The 20662-nt window shown below is 39.9% G+C and overlaps 2 protein-coding genes across 2 annotated transcripts in view; one reads left to right on the top strand and one right to left on the bottom strand.

The window, feature by feature from the left end:
* Positions 1-9104, bottom strand: part of pde6a (phosphodiesterase 6A, cGMP-specific, rod, alpha) — a 60450-nt gene extending 51346 nt beyond the window's left edge. The window contains exons 1-3 of the mRNA XM_049586427.1: positions 9003-9104; positions 2926-2995; positions 712-1054 (exon numbers count right to left, since the gene is read on the bottom strand). Coding sequence (XP_049442384.1) covers positions 712-1040 — 329 coding nt within the window. The 5' untranslated portion in view covers positions 1041-1054; positions 2926-2995; positions 9003-9104. The remainder of the gene's footprint in view (positions 1-711; positions 1055-2925; positions 2996-9002) is intronic.
* slc26a2 (solute carrier family 26 member 2) lies at positions 5290-19909 on the top strand. The gene is made up of 5 exons (XM_049586433.1): positions 5290-5383; positions 8173-8789; positions 9016-9306; positions 10598-11046; positions 13598-19909. The coding sequence occupies exons 2-5, from the start codon at positions 8187-8189 to the stop codon at positions 14424-14426; spliced, it is 2172 nt and encodes a 723-aa protein (XP_049442390.1). The 5' UTR covers positions 5290-5383; positions 8173-8186; the 3' UTR covers positions 14427-19909.
* Positions 19910-20662: the final 753 nt, after the last annotated feature.

The raw sequence follows: 20662 nt of genomic DNA, 5'->3' as shown, positions 1-20662 counted from the left end.
CATTCTGGCAACAGGACGTATGTCTTTACAGACATTTATCTTTTGGTTTACATGAAATTTACCAGTGGGGTCAACAATTGATGTACAACAACATGACATATAATTAATGTGTCCTGCAGCGCCACAGGAAGTGGTACCAAATGTGAAATAGATCACTCCAACGCCCACACTCTATGAAGGATATAACATCTCACTACTGCAGAGAAGGCCCGACTTTCAAAGAAAGGAACAGCAGCATCAGTCAGCGTCCTGGCAGCACCCCTGAGTTGCGCAGAGGTGCGAGGGCCTGTTCATCGTGCCTCACAGCTTTAGTTATTCTTATTATTTAGTGATTATACACTGAATCAAACATACTTACTGCATTATATTCCATTTCTGCCAGTATATCCCCCTAAATCCAACACAATGGGCTTTTAAATTAAACTCTGACAACCCAACTGTCCAATTCATGATAAGATTTCTACAATACAGAAAAAAATATTCCACTGCTAGTTTCTTTATCTGACTAATTTCCATCTATAATGTTTAGTGTCCCAGGCTAATCTGTTACTGCTTACTTTTCATGAGACCAACGTGTAGTTCATGCAATCAGATATGAAATAAATCTTTAAAATTACAATAAATAACCTCTGTTTTAGTAATCATGATCCTTTCTGTGAGACCTTATCAAAAGAGAAAAAAAAAAAAACTCCAAAAGAAATCCCCAGTAACCTGGTTGCGAGCTCGGCCGTTCCATTCCTCTGCCGGTACATGAACAAACTCATACGATCGGCCCTCATAATGAAGCTGAGGTGTCTCATGAGGTTGAAGACGGCCTTCTCCATATTCAGGTTGTCCTGGATGTCCCGCACCAGATCGAAGAGGACCTCACTCTCGTCCACCGTGGACATGTCGTGAAACGTGCTGACGTCCATCATCACCTTGCGGTTGTTGTCAAGCAGGTCTGAGATGACCTTGGGTCGGAAGTTGATGTCGTAGTACTGCTTGGCGAACTGCGGGTTGGCATCCAGGAACTGCTCTGCTGCTGCTGCGTCCACCATGGCTGCTGCTGCTGCTGACAGGGGACAGATGGTAGAGATGCTCAGGGCTGGATGGTTAGCAATTCAAATCAAATGTGGAACACGTCTGGTTGGGAAAGATAAATGCAAAACACCTTCAGTTCAACATTTTCTCAGAAACTGATGCTGGACGTATCACCAAAAACTGATCCACTGACAAAAACCTTTTACTGAAAGACCTAGTGTGTAGGATTTAGTAGTATGTAGCGGTGAGGTACAGTAGCAGACCTAAAACTTCTCCTGTGTGCTAAGCATGTAGGAGAACTACAGTATAGTGGCTAACGAGTAAATGTGAACAGCCCAATCTAGAGCTAGTGTTCGATTTGTCTGCTCAAGGCCATTGTACAAACAACATGGCGGAATCCGTGGAAGGGGACCTGCTCCGTAAGTCGATAAAAACGGCATATTATGAGGTAACTAAAACACAAAAATTGTGCCTATGACGAATGGGAACAACAAATTTTGACACTGGTCCAATGTTAAGCGAGATCTCTGCAGCCAGAAGCAGCGAAATAGGCCGCAACATAACTACTTAGGTCATGTTTGCACTGTACATTTACATCAAATAAAAAGTGCTTCCTTTTGCCACTGACCTTAAATTATAATGTTAAGTGTCTGACAAATTATGGGACGAATCCCAACAAAGACAGGCCTGAAGATCCTTTTTATTTAACCAGAAACAACCCCAAAATGACTACCGCCAAACCTACCAAACTCTGTTTAAATAAATAGTAATTTTACTATCATGAAACACACTTAATTCAGAGTCCACAGAAATAAAATAAAACTCACAACAACAGCCTTGTTCGTCTTTTCACTGTTCCAATAATCACCTGCTCTGGTTTGGCTGAAATAAACTCTTAATAGACCTATTTCACAGAGGACATTTTGACTTGTCACAGGAGCAACACAGGTGTACATAATGACATAAATGATGGCTGAGTTCCATTCAGCTGCTTTGATTTCAGGGTCCTGGTAACACCTGTGACTGTCCGACTGACAAGTCAAAATGTCTGCTGTGAAAGAAAGCTTATTCTCTCAGTTAGATGTGAAAATATGTTTGCTCTAGTCCAGTCGAAGGCAACCTGCGGCTCTAGAGCCACGTGCGGCTCTTTAGTCCCTCTCCAGCGGCTCCCTTTGGCTTTGACAAAAACAGTTTAATTTGGTAGCCTATACACCAAAGTTTTAACATTTCAGCAACTAATATATGCATCAACCGTTTTCAGAGTGGCGTCTTTTCCTCTACATTTTGCCAAATCTCATGGGCGATGGCGACGGTAATCTTGATTCTCCCTATCTTGTCTAGCTCTGGATTTCAAATCCAAAAAAAAGAAAAGCTTGGGAAACAGAATTTAATTGTGTGTGACAACATTTGTTTGCTTTTACTGCCAACTTTGCAAAGTTTAAATTCCACATAATCATAAGTAGCCCACTGCAGTGCCGCCTGGTGGTAAAACCTGGATGCTCAGTGACTTATTTGTAATGTTGACAGGCTAATTTAGATTTTATAGGCTCATTATAAGGCTTGATATGTTTTGTGGTTACAGACAGATTTTAAAAAATGATTCCAGGTCAAAAATGGCTCCTCTGACAGTGAAGGTTGCCGACCCCTGCTTTAGTCACGTATACACAAAAACATCAGAAAATTGGGTCTAGACTGAAAAATACCAACCTTATCGCTACGGTCAAATTATTCCTGGCAATTGGTTTGACCTGTCAGTACTGTAGACAGGTGTAAACAAGTGAGTTCTTATCTAATGCTTCTTGTTACTGTTTACTGTCCCCTCCATGTTCAAGGTATTTCACATAGAAGGTTATCAGTAAAGTTATCTGTCCTACAGATGTAATAAAATGTAAACAGTCCTACCTGTTAAAGTCCTTGTGTTGTCTCCCGCAGAGTGTAATCCCTCTGTCCTACTAACCAAATCTCCAGGTGTCTGAGAAAAGAAAGGAGATTACCAGGATGGTTTTAAATGGTCATGTGTGGCCATAAGCCTGCATCCAATTACAACACTGGGATTACAATACCTTCCCATGTTTAATGACACAACATGGGAATCATTCGGTCTCACTACAGGACACCCTCAGCACTAATGGTGCTCCTGTGCACTGTCATGAAAATTAAACTTTGTACTTGACTTATTCAGCTCATTACAAACACTTGTTAGCATGTTTTCTGGCAGATTGTTTTATAAGTGCCAGATAAAGTATGTCATAGTGTTACACTCATGTGTCTCTCCTGCTTCTAATACTGTATCATGTATCATGTGGTGATGAACTGCAAACATCAGTCACCTTCACACCTTCTCTGAGCAATCTGACACCGAGAATAACAAACAGCGAGAACAGAAGTCGTCTTGTTGGTGCTGCCAAAATAAACTCTTTAGATTTGTGCAGCTGGTTTCACTTGTATGGTGTCTATCAGTGAGGGTTTCTTCAGAGAGCTGCAGCGCAAAAAGAACGCTCACTAATCCTGGATAACGCATCAACAACATCATCATGGGTTACACGAGTAACTGGCTTGTAAGACATGAAAAGACGGGTGGGAGGACAACTTCCTGCATGTATGTATGTCCGTAAGTATGAATCGACAATTTCAGATATTTCTACATCGTCTGGTTTTTCAAGTGTTCGAGTGTCTACAGGTATCAGACCCTCACATTTAATGCTTTTTACATTTTCCAGATAATTTTAAACCAGATTTTTGGGGGAAAATCATAGTTTTTATTCAAGCACTGCGGGTGAAGTTAAGTAGTATACATGTGGTCCCAGGATTTATGTAGATGTAAGCATATTGGAGTGAGTTAGGTCAATCTACATTTTGTCAACAGGTAAGTGAAGGTATAATGTAGGTTCAGTGTTACGTTAAAGGATTTGTAACATCAGAAATTTGGACTTTCACACAGAACACCCTGACACATTTTGACAAAAAGAAATCAAAAGATTGATAAATAAACTATTGAATGATTTTGGAAAGGTCTAATAGTTATAAAAATTAAAGTAGAATATTTTAAGACTATTTGAGGACCTGCAGACACCCTGGTGTTTTATTGGTGTATAACAATTTAGGGTTTTAGGTTTTGATACAGTCAGTGGTGGAAATGGAAAGTTTTCAGATCTGGCATACTGATCAGGAACTTACAGGAACTTTTAAGAACATTTGTGATGTGACTGTATCTTTTTTGTGTGTTTTTAAATTAAATAAAGACAAATAACATACACAACAAATAGCAATACATGGCACGGTACCCATATACACATCTGGAGTCATGTAGGCATGACTAAGCCGCCCTCTGGCCACCAGCATGTTAACTGATTCCCCCAAACAAGTACTATAGCATATACACATAAACAATACATACACAAACCCACACACATCTCCACAAATGGCAGACACACGCTGACACACACACACACACACACACACACAAACTCACGAGCACACACATAAAAGCGCATTAAATAGGAGTATGTACAGAGGTGGGTGAGTGAGCAAAAGCAAATACCAGCATAAAGTTTAGAAAAATAAAATTATAATATAACCATATAGCCTCAGTTTGCCTCCTGGGAGTAGTTGTTTTTTTCCTACTGTTCCAGGACATTACAATATAAAGAGTCCCTTATTTGCACACACTGTACATGTGTATAGAAAATACATTGAGAATTTAGAAAGTTTAAACACTACAGAAGCCAAAAACAGCTTATGAAGATGCCTCCACTATTAAAAAGCAATAAAAAAGAGAAATATAAAAACAAGATTGCATATTGATCAAAGTTTCAAGACTAAGCAGCAGCACAAAGCTGATAGAAATGTACCAAAAAAAGTTTGTATTTACAAGTTTTACCGCATTACAAATTAATCAGTGAAGTGTTAGTTTTTGCAAAACAGAGTCAATTTAAAATGTTTTTAAAGTAATAATAATGTCAATGTTGACTATAGTGTTGGAGGTAGGGTGTTACAAAAAGATGGCCCCCTGTGTTTCAATGAATATTGATTATAGGAAGAGCTCTCTAATACAATAACCACACAGAGTAACTCCCTTTATCATAAAGTATTTTCCTTTATCTATCTATCTATCTATCTATATCTATATCTATATCTATATATATATTTAATTAGTGATGTCTTAGTTAGCCACAAAGTGATGCATCTGCCGTCATAGAACATCTTGGTCTCAGCAGGTCACGTGACGTGTACTACACGGTCCGTGTGACGTCATCACGCACGGTGCTCCAGTGTAAAATGAATTTGAGGCGGATTCACTCTCGGCTCTCTGGACATAACCTAAAATTAACTTGGTAAACCGCGGCTGGCTCGAGCTCAGGTCAGTAACTTTACACATTAACAGCAATGTTTATTGTTTCCCGTGGCAGAGCAGACTGTGACGTTTATCAACTTCCGCTGGCTCAAGTTTTTAACTCGTGTCCACGTTGACAACTTGTTTACAAAGGAGCTCATTCATATCTCTGCTTCAGCAGCGCTGCTGGACTGATTTACACTGAGTCACACTGTGCTGGCCAGGTTAGGGAGTAACTACAGAGTGTATTCAGCAGGAGTTTATATCTGAAATGTGAGATATAACGAGCTGTAGTGTGTGTTACCGTTTAGTAATGTCGGACATTTTTATCCCTAATATACAGTTAGATCGCTACCGTTAACCTTATGAACAGGCAGCATTTTAAACAGCCTGTATTCAGCTCCACTAATCTCATTAACACCACTACACACGACGTCTATTAGGACCAAAACCAGCTAACGTCACTGTAATCCGATTACCTTTGTAATTTTGAGAATGCTTATAAGTCTGCGGTCAAACAGTGTTGATGGCATTAAAATGAGACTCAGTGTGTGTGTGTGTGTGTAAATGTCTTTTATGAGCTGTGGGGATTTAAATCAGCACGTTTTGGAAATCTGCCAGGTATAGAAAGTGATCACAAGTTTAATTTTGGACTTTTATTTAACCAACTTTCTCCAGCATATCAGTCACTTTCAGTTTTCAGTTGAGTCTTAACACGTAGGTGGGACTTTTTCCACAAATAAATAAATAAATAAATAAAATTTAAATACAGTCATTTTAATGTTGTTTCAACAGCAGCAAACGACTCCTGTTCTAAAACTGACTTAACAGTCTAAACTATATTTCTGATCCTCTAAAATGACCTAATGCAGCTCACTAGATGTATTTGCTCAGGAAATGGGGACCAAAATACCACAAAGGTGAGCTTAACCCTTTGAAACCTGCATCATCATCAGTTTTCTTGTGCTGCGTTCAAGCATTTAAACCTCTGAATCCTGAACAAATTGGTTTGATTGGAAAAAAAGGCGAGAAAAAAGTAGAAGGTGATGAGAAAATAACCTAAAAAAATATCTTAAAGAATATATAATAACAATAAAATTAAATGTTGAGTTATTTAATTTTTAAAATTATGTTACAGAAAAGAAATATACATAGCCTATTAGTTCATTTTATTTTTAGCCTTTTTTCCAGGTAATTTTCTTTTCTTGTGTTTTCTCTTAGTTTTATTAATTAATTAATTTATGTATTTATTTTTGATTTTAGTTTTCTTGGTTGTTTGTTTTTTTTTTTTTACTTTTCTTTTGCATTATTTTGGGGTAATTTCTTAGTTACAGGAGTTACTTTGAATCCTGAATAAACTGGTTTGACTTCTTTAGAAAACATGGGGGTAAGAAAAGGAAATGAGGGGCATGGCAAGAAATGTCACGCAAATTGCAAGATATGAGTAAAAAGTGACGAGAACATGACCTAAAAAATTATCTTAAAAAGTAATTAAATAAATAAAATACAACATAATATTAAAGTTATTTAATTTATAACTGTGTTTTAAAGTTTAACTATATTTTAAAATTATTTAATTTTTAAAATTATGTTACAGAAAGTAAGTATTCAAATTCGTTCATTCATCTTCTAACCGCTTCATCCTCTTGAGGGTCGCGGGGGGGCTGGAGCCTATCCCAGCTGACATCGGGCGAGCCAGACTATCGCAGGGCTGACACATAGAGACAAACAACCATTCACACCTACGGACAATTTAGAGTTATCAATTAACCTAGTCCCCAATCTGCATGTCTTTGGACTGTGGGAGGAAGCCGGAGTGCCCGGAGAGAACCCACGCTGACACGGGGAGAACATGCAAACTCCGCACAGAGGGGCTCCCACACCCGGGATCGAACCGGCAACCCTCTTGCTGTGAGGCGAGAGTGCTAACCACCACACCACCGTGCCGCCCAAGTATTCAAATTGTTTTACTTAATTTCTAAATTTTGTTACAGAAAATAAATATGTGTAGCACTTAATTTAATTTTTAGATTTTTTTTCATGAGTTAATTTTTTATTTTATTTATTATTTTTGCTTATTTTCAGCAATTTTCTTGTTTTTTTTTTTTTTTTTTCTTTTCTTTTGGCTTATTTTCGGGTAAATTCTTAGTTAATAGATTTACTTCTTGTAACTTTTAAAATATCTTGCTTATTTTCAGGTCATTTCTTGAGTTGCTCATTGAAATCAAGCCCGTTCACTCAGGTTTCAAAGGGTTAAAAAATATCAATTTACTGTGCAAAGAAAGCTTGAAACCTGTTGACATAATGACAATTTTGCTGAAGGCTGTAAAGAGGGAGTAACATTACAGGGGTTGTTTTGTGATTTTTCTGAGCTTCCTGCTTAGTTTGTCTTCAGTTTGGTAGATCTCGGTGTTAACAGTGAGGGTTATTTCTCTGTTTTGGAGTCACTAAAAGTGTAAGCTGAATTGTATGAGTAAAGGGAAGTGTCATGTCTATATCTTGATGAAACATCAAGAGCAGGAACTGTATGTCACCCTCAGTAAAATGTCAGACATACACAGTCAGGCCCACACCCACTGACCTGACATTTAATAGCACTTGTTCTCACCCTTTACCTCACTCCACACTGCCTCTGACGTGTCATACATGTTTGTTTTTGTGGTGAAGTGCAAATGTTAAAATATGAGTAGGAGCAGATGAGTTTGTGTATGAATAAATATTTGTTTTGTTGAACTTACATCTTGTAATCAGCTGTTACTTGAAATAAAGTTTGTATAGCTGACTAAACTGAACTCTTTTTCTTCAAATCCCCACAGAGAAGGGCTCGATCATGAGTCATGGCAATGACTGCTGTACAACAGCAGAAGATGGAGCTGAGAGCGACCAGCTGCAGCCTCTTCTTCTGGAAAGGGTGGAGAAAGAAAAGTCTAAAAGCTGGCAAACTGTTGTGTCACATCGTTTAAAGAAACACTGCGTGTGCACACCAAAGAAAGCTAAATCCAAAATACTGGGCTTTGTGCCGATTCTGAAATGGCTGCCACGCTACCAGCTCAGAGAATGGCTGCTGGGTGATGTCATGTCAGGACTGATTGTTGGAGTCCTATTGGTCCCTCAGTCTATAGCCTACTCCTTATTAGCCAGTCAGGACCCCATATATGGTCTCTATACTTCTTTCTTCTCCTCCATCATCTATGCCCTCTTAGGCACTTCCAGACACATCTCAGTGGGGATCTTTGGGGTGCTCTGCCTGCTTGTGGGTCAGGTTGTGGACAGGGAGTTAGCTTTGGCAGGATACCTCACAGAAAGCAGCAGCAGCAGTAACAGTAGCGCCCTCCTGCTGGCCGGCCTGGGGAATGGCACTGTGGAATGTGACAGAAGCTGCTATGCAATCACAGTGGGAGCAACAGTTACCTTTACTGCTGGAGTTTACCAGGTAAGGGAGCAGGGGTGATTTTATACCCTTGGACAGACAGGAATGATCATATACTAATATAAACAAATGCTTCTTCTTCTTCATGGCTGATATCCATTAAAAGCACTGAAACATTTTAAAGACAAAAATATCTCAAGTGTCGTTTTGCAAATATTTCCTTGGATGTAAATTTCCTGTCTGTAGTTCAGAACCTGCCCGCTTACTCCTGCTTACCTCTTTCTCTCAGGTGCTCATGGGCCTTTTCCAGGTAGGCTTCGTCTCAGTCTACCTCTCAGACTCCCTTCTCAGTGGCTTCGCTACAGGAGCCTCCCTCACCATCCTCACGTCCCAGTTAAAATACCTCCTGGGCCTCAAGATCCCCAGGCCTCAGGGCTGGTTCACTCTGTTTAAGACCTGGTACAGCATTCTCACCAACCTGGGAAAAACCAACATTTGTGACCTGGTGACCAGTATAGTGTGTTTACTGATACTGGTACCTACCAAGGAGCTCAATGATCGCTTCAAAGCCAAGCTGAAGGTAATCTCTCTGACCAGGACTATAATCAAAGGTTCCTGTTTCATTTGTTCTTGGGTCACAGCTTGAGGTCGACCAATGCTGGGCTTTTAAAGGCTGATATAGTAACAATTAGGAATGCACAATACTATGGACACGTCATCAGTATCGGCCAATATGTTTTTCCTTATTTTGCACAATGAATGAATATTACATATATATTTAAAAGCATCGTAAATTATGTCTCAATCTGCTAGTGGGCTGTCACAATAAGAGTATACATGAATAACATGATAATAATTCCACTTCAGGCGAGACTTGATGAACACTAAAATTAGGTAGGGAAAAAATGGATATATCGATATCAGTACCAGTCAAATTACTTGGTAAATATTAGCCTATCGGATATCGGCAAAAAATCCAATACCATGCATCTCTAATAATAATGGTTTGGAGCAGGAAAAAGCTGATTAATCGCCCAATATCCAACCTTTCACTTTTTTTACACTGTCAGAAATTAGCACTCTTTAACTTTACGAGAAATTGGATATCTATCAACCTCTAGTACAGTGTCATGACCGGGGAACCGTAATTTAATTTGTAGGCAGAACTAGTTAAGAGTGAAGGCACTTACCAACCTGGTCCAATTTTTTGTGCTTTTGAAATGTCTATTTTTGGCAACGTTAGCAGGGGCGTGTTGGATATGGTCATGTGGTTGGGTTAATCCATTACTTTTGTCAAATGTTCAGTACATCTTTGAAGTTACATATGTTTCTGTGAAGGTTAGATATGTCTGGGGTTAAATGTTTGACGTGGTTAAGGATGTGGTAAGAATCTGCCAATGACTGTGATGGGATCCATAAAAACACATTAGTTCTACCTAGAAGTTAGTGGAAACAAACACTGTTATTCTGTCTACAGATCTTTTCACTGGAATTGCACTGCTAGACAACAGCTTGGGTCCATGTTTACTTCCTGTCAGATGATGTTATTTACATCCTCTGGAAAACATTCCTACAAGAAATACAAAGGGACTGATTTAAAATGTTTATGTTGTCAAGTTGAAAGGAATTGAGGCTAACAAATGATAGCTAGGCATAAAAAGTGCAGCGAAAAGTGATGCTAAGAAAATTAGGCTAAGTCTGAGCCCATACACAGGATAAACTCTTTTGACATATGTGTCTTCCCCTGCCTCCCTCTGACTAAACTCATTTGTTAGCCCACTAGTGGAAATACTGTTACAATAACAAAAATGGCTCTCAATTTTGAATCCACCCAGCAACTGTGTGTTGTCTCTTTTCTTTCCCTTACCCAGGCTCCAATCCCCTTCGAGCTCTTCGTGGTGGTTATTGCAACACTTGCTTCTCATTTTGGCCACTTCAATACCGACTACGGTTCGGACGTAGCTGGTGACATCCCCACGGGTTTCCTCCCTCCCAAGCTGCCGATGTGGAGTCTGATCCCCAACGTAGCTGTTGACGCCTTCTCCATCGCCATCGTGGGATTCGCCATCACTGTCTCACTGTCAGAGATGTTCGCCAAGAAGCACGGCTACACGGTGGATGCCAACCAGGAGATGTACGCCATTGGCTTCTGCAACATCTTGCCATCGTTCTTCCGCTGCTTCACCACCAGCGCTGCGCTGACTAAGACCCTCGTGAAGGAGTCCACAGGGTGCCAGACTCAGGTATCTGGGCTGGTGAGCGCCCTCGTCCTGCTGCTGGTACTGCTGGTCATCGCGCCACTCTTCTATTCCCTGCAAAAGTAAGCATAGAGAATTCTGATGGAATGATGACCTGCATGCTCTTATCAACAGATTGATGAACTAAAATCAGCAACTTGATATTATCTGGGGCTGCCCACTAATATTCAACCAAAAGTTAGTCAACCAGAAAGCTCGTTAGTCGGCAAAATTTCATTGGTCGCTTAGTCGCAGAAAAAAAACAAAAAACAAACGTGAAACTTTATTAGAAGCTGTGCCTTGTCAAAATAAATCCAAACCTATACAACTGGACCATGTGGGACTTTAATGTGAAAGGACAGACACAGGAAGTGTCCACGCTCAGCAGTCAGACAGGAGTCAGGTTAATTTCCAGGGCTGGTACCTGCGGTTATTCCACAGGCTAGTTAATAACATGTCGGGCAGGAAATCCAAAGTGTGGGATCATTTTGAGAAGGTGAAGGACGAACCCAAGGTGATATGTAAACTCATCTTCATTGGTCGACTACAAACATGACGTATCATCTGAAACATGGAAGTAGCTACATGCCCATTAGCCCACAGCGTCATTAACAGGCGGCTCGCTCAGTGTGTGACGTGCACTTGGAGATAAAATATAGGCCTATTAATGAAGGTTCATTAGTACGGTTTGTATTTCTCTGTAATGTAGCACAGTGTTAACAATGTTACTGATACTATTCCACCAAAATATATCATTTAATAATTAAATAAATATCGTAAGCATGCGGGTGACTAGCGACTGATGGCCCTAAATTACAACTATTGGTCAACTGGGAAAATTATTAGTTGGGGGCAGCCCTAGTAATTCACATTTCTAACATTTTCTCTTGTAAATGTTTTAGTTAAAAGGGTTAGGGTAACCCTAACCCATATTAAGAAAGAAATAAGAGGTATATAATCACAAGATAGGATTGATAGAATCATGAGTGCAGGAGATGCACATTTAGTAAGTCAAGAGTAACTGAGAAAACCCTGATTGTCTTCTGACTCCAAGCTGTAACCCTTTCCTAAAAATAGTACCTACTTCTGCAAAAGCTGGTCTAGGCAGTTGTGCCTGCTCGTCTCATTCCTGTAATTTCACTATTCAACAGTCACTCTGCTTGTACTGGCCAGGGTAAGATTCCACACCAGAGACAGTATTTATCTCTAATCTGTAAAGTGCACGTTGCAGAGAATCATCATTACAAAGTACTGGCCACGTGCAGCTGAGACATCTGTGCATATTTTGGTGCTGAGGGAACACATGATGTTCGATTTTTGTCCCAGGTCAATACATTTTTCAAAAAAGAAAAAAAAACAAAACCTCACATTCCAGTGTTCCAGTTTGTTTTAGGATGAAAGGGTTTCTTTCTAGTTTAATAGGAGTACTTAAACATTTGCTTGTGGTCATTATCTTGTTTACCATGAAAAGAAGTTTCAAGGGTAGACAAATACCGATAGTTCAGGGTTAATGCTGACTCTGCTCGCTCTGCAGAAGCAGTGCTAGTTTAAATACCTTCAGGTAACAGAATTTCAGTGCAGATACAGACTTTTAAATGTGCTCCCACTGAGCAGCATAATATTACAAAATTATAATGTGGAATAAATAAGAGCAAGGAGCAGAAATATGACCAATGAAGAGAGTTCACTGCATGTAGAGAAGTAAACAGGACTCTTCATCCAATGGAAGGTGCTTTGAGCCTTGTTCAGTCTGTTGACTGTGATTGCAGCTGATGATTGGTATTGATTTGCTTCTGACATGTTACCTATGTACGCACTCGTGCACAAACACACCCTGACACATTCGCTGCTTCATTGATCTTATGGAATGTCTTCAATGAGGCCTGAACATGTTTGTCTTTGTTCCCCATCTCTTTTATTATCCCCCACTCTCCCTTTATCGATGTAGTTTTTCAGTCTCTTGAGCTGATTCTGTCTGGTACTCTGAATATCTCAACCATTTCCCCTCAGTGGTTGTGCCTGAGGCTACCAGACGTCAAAAGCTGTGTGTAAATTTTAGGTTTTAAGTTCCCTACGGCAAATGTGAAGTGAGGACTTGGATCTTAAGGTTTTTCAAACACCTTTATAGCTTTCACTCTTCAGGGCACTGACTATTGCTGCATGTCCACTGCATGGTACAGCTCAGTTCAGCTCGACTCATGTTTGGTACCAGTTCTTTTTCGCTACTTGGTTATCCACTGTAGAAATTACCCCTACAGTGTAGGTGGGATTTTCAGCTTATCCCCATCACAAGAAATTGCGGTGTCATCTTCAACGCGACACCAACTAAATTGTTTTACACGCAACTGCCTGTTTGTGCAGGAGGTCCTGTGTCAAATAACGATTCTAGTGATTATTCTCACCGACCAATCAGTGGTCTACAGTGTTTTAACTTCCCCTTCTAGTACTGGCTCAGCTTGATTGGAACCTCAACCAAGGTGTTAACAAAAAAGTACCAGGTACTATCCACGGTGTTTGCTGTAAAACCAAAAACAGTAAATTGTGTACCATGCAGTGGAAATGTAGCATTAGTGTTTTCCACTGAGTGAAGCTCCTAATCTTTGCCCTGTTTTCTTGCTTCCCTCTCTTGCTCAGATGTGTATTAGCAGTCATCATCCTGGTTAACCTTCGTGGAGCTTTACGTAAGTTCGGAGACATTCCAAGCATGTGGCGTGTCAACCGTGTTGATACCTCCATCTGGCTGATCACCATGGCAACCTCTGCGCTGGTCAACACAGAGCTAGGTCTGCTCGTTGGGGTTTTGGTATCAGCCCTCTGCGTCCTGGGCCGAACGCAGCAGGCCAAGGTGCTGGAGCTTGGCCGGGCTCCAACCAGGGAGCATTATGAGGACCTGTCATCTTACCGTGGCCTTCAGAGACATCCCGGAGTGGCTGTTTTTAAATACGAGGCTCCAATCTATTATGCCAACCAGAGCTTGTTCAAAAAATCTCTCTATAGGGGTGTAGGGCTCGACCCTCTGAAGGAGAAAACACGGCTTATGAAGCTCAAGAAGAAGAACAAACAGCAGGGAGAGGCTGTAGGACTCCCAAATATGAAGTCAGTGGATACAAGTAAAGAGGATAACATTGAAGCTGGTGCAACAACAACCTTGATGCTCGACAAGAAATCTTCCTGTAGCTTACGCAGTGTGGTGATAGACTGCAGCGCCATCATGTTTTTAGATACAGCTGGAGTGAATGCTCTCAAAGAAGTCCGCAAAGATTATGAAGAACTTGGGATCAAGGTGGTCCTGGCCCAGTGTAATACCTCAGCACTGGACGCACTGGAAAGAGGGGGATACTACCCTGACAAAAAAGGATGTGATGAAGGAGAGAACAAAATCATATTCTTCACCATCGCAGATGCCGTCCACTACGTCCAAAGCCTCTCGGTTCCGAACGGAGATTATGACAGCAGATGCTAAAAAGATTCATCCATCCAAATATCTGTTTACATATATGCAGTTGTACATTTCACATAATGCACAAGAGAAGTCCATTGTTACCTGTGTGCCTTGTAATGCTACAGTGATGACTGAAGTGCAAGTATCCAACATTTTTTCTACTTAAACGCTGCAAAAAATTCTTTAATACTGTTTCAGCATGTTAAATGCTAAAAACCATTTCCAGGTCTTCCTCATAGAAATGGAACCAAAGTACAAACTGGTGTGTCACGCTCGACACCAAACATGACACACAGGACGTGATGAACGTGTTGCAAAACGGTTAGTTAACAGTAGAAAGCAGCATATAGGCCAGTGAAATTATTTACTTCTTTATTAATATCTGTTACTTATTCAGTCTTTCCTCAAACTCGGTCCTGACTAATTTGAAACGATGTTCAAGCACTGCTTGGACGGAGACAGATGGAATTTGTGGTGGCGCGTCATTGCATACTGCTCGGGTGAAAATTAGCACGTCCACCCGGGTGCTGTTTTCATTACTGCCTATCAGAGCTGGAGCTGATAAATACCCATGACTAGTACAGAGCAGGGTTCATGCCATACTACCAGACATATAACAGCCTATAACAGACTGGCTGATCACAGGTTTAGAGGCGGAGGCAATGGAGGAAAAGGATGCAGTGCGCCAAGTGTCACCATAAATCAAGTGTATCTGGGGCGGCAGTAGCTCAGTCTATAGAGACTTGGGTTGGGAACCGGAGGGTCGCCTGTTCGAGTCCCCGTCCGGATCAAAATATGGAGTGTAGCTGGAGAGGTGCCAGTTCACCTCCTGGGCACTGCCGAGGTGCCCTTGAGCAAGGCACTGAACTCCCCCCAACCACTCAGGGCACCTGACCAAGGCAGCCCCAACACTCTGACAGCAAGAGTGAAAAAACTGAATTACCTCTCAGGGGGATTAATAAAGTATATAAAATAAATAAATAAATAAATAAAATAAATATCTCCAGTCTGTTCTATGAGGAGACCCACAGTGTGTTGAAGGTCATCCTGGAGAACATTATCTGTGATGCTGTCACCGAATTCTGCCAAGCAGAAGAGGAAGACTGTTGTTGATAAAGTGTAAGCTCTGAAGAGGCAGACAGGCATAAAAAGATGCGCCGGTTATTACTATCCCAGAAGTTTATATTTAAGTTGCCTTGGCAACATATCTTATAGGTCACACAACGATGGCCATTAAATATGCTATTAATGAATTTATTATTTTATTTGGCATATTTCCCACCAGACATTTTGGCCGGTGATATATTCATCTGCCGGATCTACACGTGATACCAGCAGAAAGCCAGCACATATGCTGGCTATCGTAAACCCTGCTGCAGAGTCATGTGTCCCAGGAATGGATTCAGATTGTAACCTTTCCCACTTTAGGGAGACTTTAGGGTTGCATCCTAAGTCAATTTGAATTTGTGACCCTTAAATTGAAAATTTACATTTAATGTAGAGGTGCAATAGGAGTTTCCCCCCTACGCAGTACATTTCTAATAATCAGGTGTCACAGTTTTTAATTCCACTGTGAGTGTCCCCGCAATTGAGTCATAGAGAGTTGCTGTAAACTTTTATTATATTTCTCAGCAAGAACCATAGTTAACTAAAATTATATATAATTTAGTCATGAGCCCTTCCTCATAAATGCATCCTGAAATAAACTGTGGGACTTCTACCTGTGATTCTGTGGGGCAGAAATTGATGGTTGTAGGCTGGGTATGTGCAAAAAAAGAGAAAAGGTTTGTCATTAAGAAATGCTGTTTCTAAGGGGAGGACTGAAACGTAGATGAAGTATGAAATTCAGCAGTTTGTGGATTCACAAATAATCATTTTAAAGGTCTTTGGCTTAAATGGAAATTACATTAAACCTCATTGTCTATCCTTAAAATATTTATTTTGTAAGAAATGGCCCAACTGTGCCTGAACATGGATGTACTATAACTAATGGTAGTCCATCATGCAGTTTTCTCAGAAACTGATGATAATCAAGGGAGGTGTATTTGTTTTGTTTTGGGTTTTTGTTTTTGGAAGGACTTGGTCATGTGTACAAAGCCATAAAGCAGTAAATGAACACTGACGGTTAAATGAATGGGAGAGAAGGCTTGACTCGAGCAGACAAACATCATTAAAATTTCTTTGAACTCTGCATGTTGCATCATTCATGCATTCAAACTGCAGTGCCTTAAGTGAGACCTATAACGTGCCTACATTGTACGCATGTGTATATACTCTGAATGTTTTTGTATCAGGTCCTTTGACATATGAATGCCAGTCACTTTTTACTGATGCAACTTAAGGATTTCTTTTTCTTCCTGAGAGCGCAGTTTCTTTATGACTCGCAATCTTGTTACCGTATATATATTTTTTTAAGTTTTCTCAGTTATTCATAACAACAAAGGTCATGTTTTAGAACTGGAGGGTCTCATTTTGGAACAAACCTTCTCAGCTCTGGTGGCTTTTATACGCTTACTGAATATGTCACTTTGATGTAAGACTTTACGTTTGTCTACAATCCATGTTTGCTGAGGGTGAAAACGTTACTGACCGCTACTGTAGCTTGGTAAATACTCTGTTGTCAGCTGTGTGCTGAATGGGGGCAAAGTTTAAGTTTAAGAAAAAAAAAAAAAACAGTTGTGTGCAGTGAATGCCACGTGAGATTTACACCCCTCACTGAGTTTGTTTTGTTGAACTTAATGTTGAACTGTGCTGGTCAAACCTCAAAACAGCTCATTTCTTTGTGTGTAAGAGATTGGCTCATCAAACTGCAAGCCAGTTTACTGTGAAATAAATTATTATAAATTGTTATAATTTAATTACTGAGGTCCATTTATTTCTTTTAGGTCATGCAGGAATGCTCAAGAGTGGCTACGCGATGATGTGATTGTGCACTTAGTTAAGGGTGCCCTGTGGAGTTTTTGACCTCTGGCAGTGCTGTTAAGGTTTTGACTTGGTCCCAGATTTGTTTGTCATGTGCACATGTGCGTAGATGACTCAATATTCATTGGCTTCAAACCATTCTACTGATCTTCAGGCAGTGGTAATGTGCCAGTAAAAGGAAGGAGAAGAACAAGACTGCTAACTTGTGTACAATATAAAATGTTCCAAACACCACCTTTGTAAGTGGTTTATGGGGAAGGAAGTTAATTCACAGTTATCAGGCTTTGATTCTATGCACAAACCCGACTGGCCCAGATCTGACTGGTTTGGGCAGTAACTTCTCAAAATTTTGTCAGGCTTAAATCTGATTGGGTACATGTAATTTCACTGTTACTGTAAGGATTAACAAAGGCTTAAGTTTCAGTGTGCTTGGCATCTCCTCCAACAAATCGCCCGGAGCCTCTGCTGCTGGTGCTCTGAATAACACTTTTGTGTCTCTTGCATAGTCTTTTTGCCCATTTTAAACAACTTAGGAAGCCTCTTCATCAGTCTTATGTGTCAGGTAGTATTTGACATGTCCCATATCAGCTGTACTCCATCATGAGTGGTATATCAGCGGACTTGCTGAGGGTGACGGTCTTGGACAGTGGTGTCACCTTTGTAAAGAAGTTCAGGTAGTTGAGGGCAAAGATCAGCTGGACGGGTTCATTCATCTCAATAGTAACAGCCTCGTCCTTTTTGTCTACGTTACTGGTCTGGGATGGTTTGACATTTCCTGTGTCCAGCTCCAAGTGCGCTCTTGTCCTCATAGTGGCTATTTACGAATGCATCCTAGGTCACAAATGTCTGTTACCTCACTGAAAAGGCTCAAGTTAACTTACCAGTAAGCTTGTTTTTTTAAAAAAAAAAAAAAAAATTATGACAGTTGAAATCTGGCTGCGGGTCGGACTTGAGTCGGGCTTGGACAACAACTGCGCAGGTTCATGTAGGTTCGGGCCAAATTTTTTGGGCCCAATCAAAGCTCTAATTTGTTTCACCTGAAGGATGCACACAATGCATCTTGTTAAGCAACACTGACTATAAACAAACTCCACAGGGCACCTTTAAACAACGTCCCAAAGATTACAGCCAAACAGACTGGATGTTCTTGTTTTAAATAGCATTTGCCTTTGCTGGAGGGAGCATTAGGTTTTGGAAGGAGCAGTGTTGAAGGTCAGATCGGCAGCGCAGACCCAAAAATACATCAGGTACTCTTAAGCTTGTGGGAATTGTTCTACTCAAGGACTTGTTACAGGGGATTGAATCAGGTCAGCTGAGTCGAGGGCAGTCTAGATTTATTACACAGTTCACACTTAAGCTTTTCATGAGAACAAATGTTATTATAATAGAATAAATATAATACAAATAAATAAGTGATTAATATGTGGACTTAATTCAGAGAGCAAAGACTGTATGTTTGAAAAAAGAAAATGTGATTTTTCTTTCAGTTCAAATTGCTTTATATTCATGTCTTAAGTGAAACACTTGAACTGCCTTGTTGTTGACAGACGCTACATAACTGCCACAGACAACTCTTTTTTAATTACTGTTTCAGCATGTTAACTAGGCTTCCTTAGAAATGGAGCCAAGGTAGTTAGTACCTGTAGTAAAATAAGAAACTTCACAATCATAACATCTGTAATTCACTGTGAGCATCATTTTCCTTTTTTCATTCAAAGACACCGTCTCCCACCTTTTTTCACCAAAATTAACACATATACTTGGGTGTTTTGAATGCGGGAAAACCCTCTAAAAATATATGATAGTCTCCTTTCCTATTGCCAGTAGACGAACACGTCTTTTTGTTTTGTTCTGTTCTTTATTTTCAACTGGTGTGTCGACAGGTGTGCCTTGCTGTTGACAGACGCTGCAGAAATTAACCTGCCTTGCCTTTCACACAGAAACACAAAGAGAGAGTGATATGTGTTGGTGATAAACTTAGTGAATATTTTTATGTTGTTTGTAGCTTTAGTTGATTCTGTAACAAAACTTGCCGCATTAGACTACACAGTGACATTATTTACAGTATATAGCACTTAGAAAAACAGTTACAAAGTGCACATTCATTATTTTGTTTATTTAGGTAGTAACATGTGATACTGCTATGTGAAATATGAATAAGACCGCTATTGCCTTTTGTAGCTAACATTAGTTTTGTTGTTGTTTTTGTTTTTAAACCAAAGATGTAACTATGCACAGAAGCTGCTGACTTGGGGTTTTGGGGTTACAGTAGCTTTTATCCTGATTCTAAACTGAATTCTGAAGTTAAAGTCAATTGTATTTTACTTATTATTTGTTTTAAAATCAACGAAAATCTGTTTGCTGGTTGGAGCATCCGAGTTTGAGATATCCTGTAAATTAAATTATTATACTTTGTTATCTTTACATATATTAAAACATCTGCAAAATATATCAGTACAGAGTTTTTTTGTTCTCTACTGTCCAAAGATATTTCTTACATGTGCTGAACATGTGTTTTAATATGTGCTTCAATATACATCATAGTATTTTTAGTAAATAAAATATGGATGACGATAAAAAAAACTGTTTTGTGTATCCAGGTATTTGTGACTGAACAGTTGTGGTATATTTTGATTCTGTGGGTCAACGAAATCCAGCTACTGTTTGCTTTATTGAACTTATGTTTAGAATTTATTTTAATTTGTTTGCAACAGAGTATTAATAGCCCCATTATCAGCCTAAAAGCACCAGGACTATGAACTGTACAAATATGAATTAGTTTGATTGTCAGAAGTGTTTCATAAACACAGAGCTGCATTCAGTCACTGACAGTTAAACCTGTGTAAGGGCATGTTGCTCTGTGTAATATAAATGTTAGGGTTTACACTCCCTATACTTTTGTTTTTACAACCATTAAACCCCACCCTCTTTAATAACAGCCGTTACTATCCAGCTGAAAAGAGTTCAGGCAAACCACCACACCCGTCCCATCACAATACGTCACTGCAAAGCCACCTTTTGGCAGGATAATGAATCTTTTATGATTGATTTATCTGCTCATTATTTCCTTTTGTCAATAAAAAGTCAGAAAACATTGAAACATGTCCTGTGCAATTTCCAAGAGCCCAGAGTGTCTTCAGATGCTATGTTTTATCCCAGTGGTTCCCAACTGGTCCAGTCAAGGGGTCCAGATTTGGCCTTAGTCATTAGTTCAAGGTCCACACAGTTTAAATTATTCAGTGTCCTACTTGCGTTTGGCCATGTCATCAAGTTAGACTGTTGTCTCTGTTAAGTAGTTACATGTTATTCACTCACTCTACAGCAGGAAACAGCTT

This window comes from Epinephelus fuscoguttatus, linkage group LG9 (assembly GCF_011397635.1).
Source record: "Epinephelus fuscoguttatus linkage group LG9, E.fuscoguttatus.final_Chr_v1".
NCBI classification, from domain to species: Eukaryota; Metazoa; Chordata; class Actinopteri; order Perciformes; family Serranidae; genus Epinephelus; species Epinephelus fuscoguttatus.
This window is presented reverse-complemented; position numbering and strand designations above follow the sequence as displayed.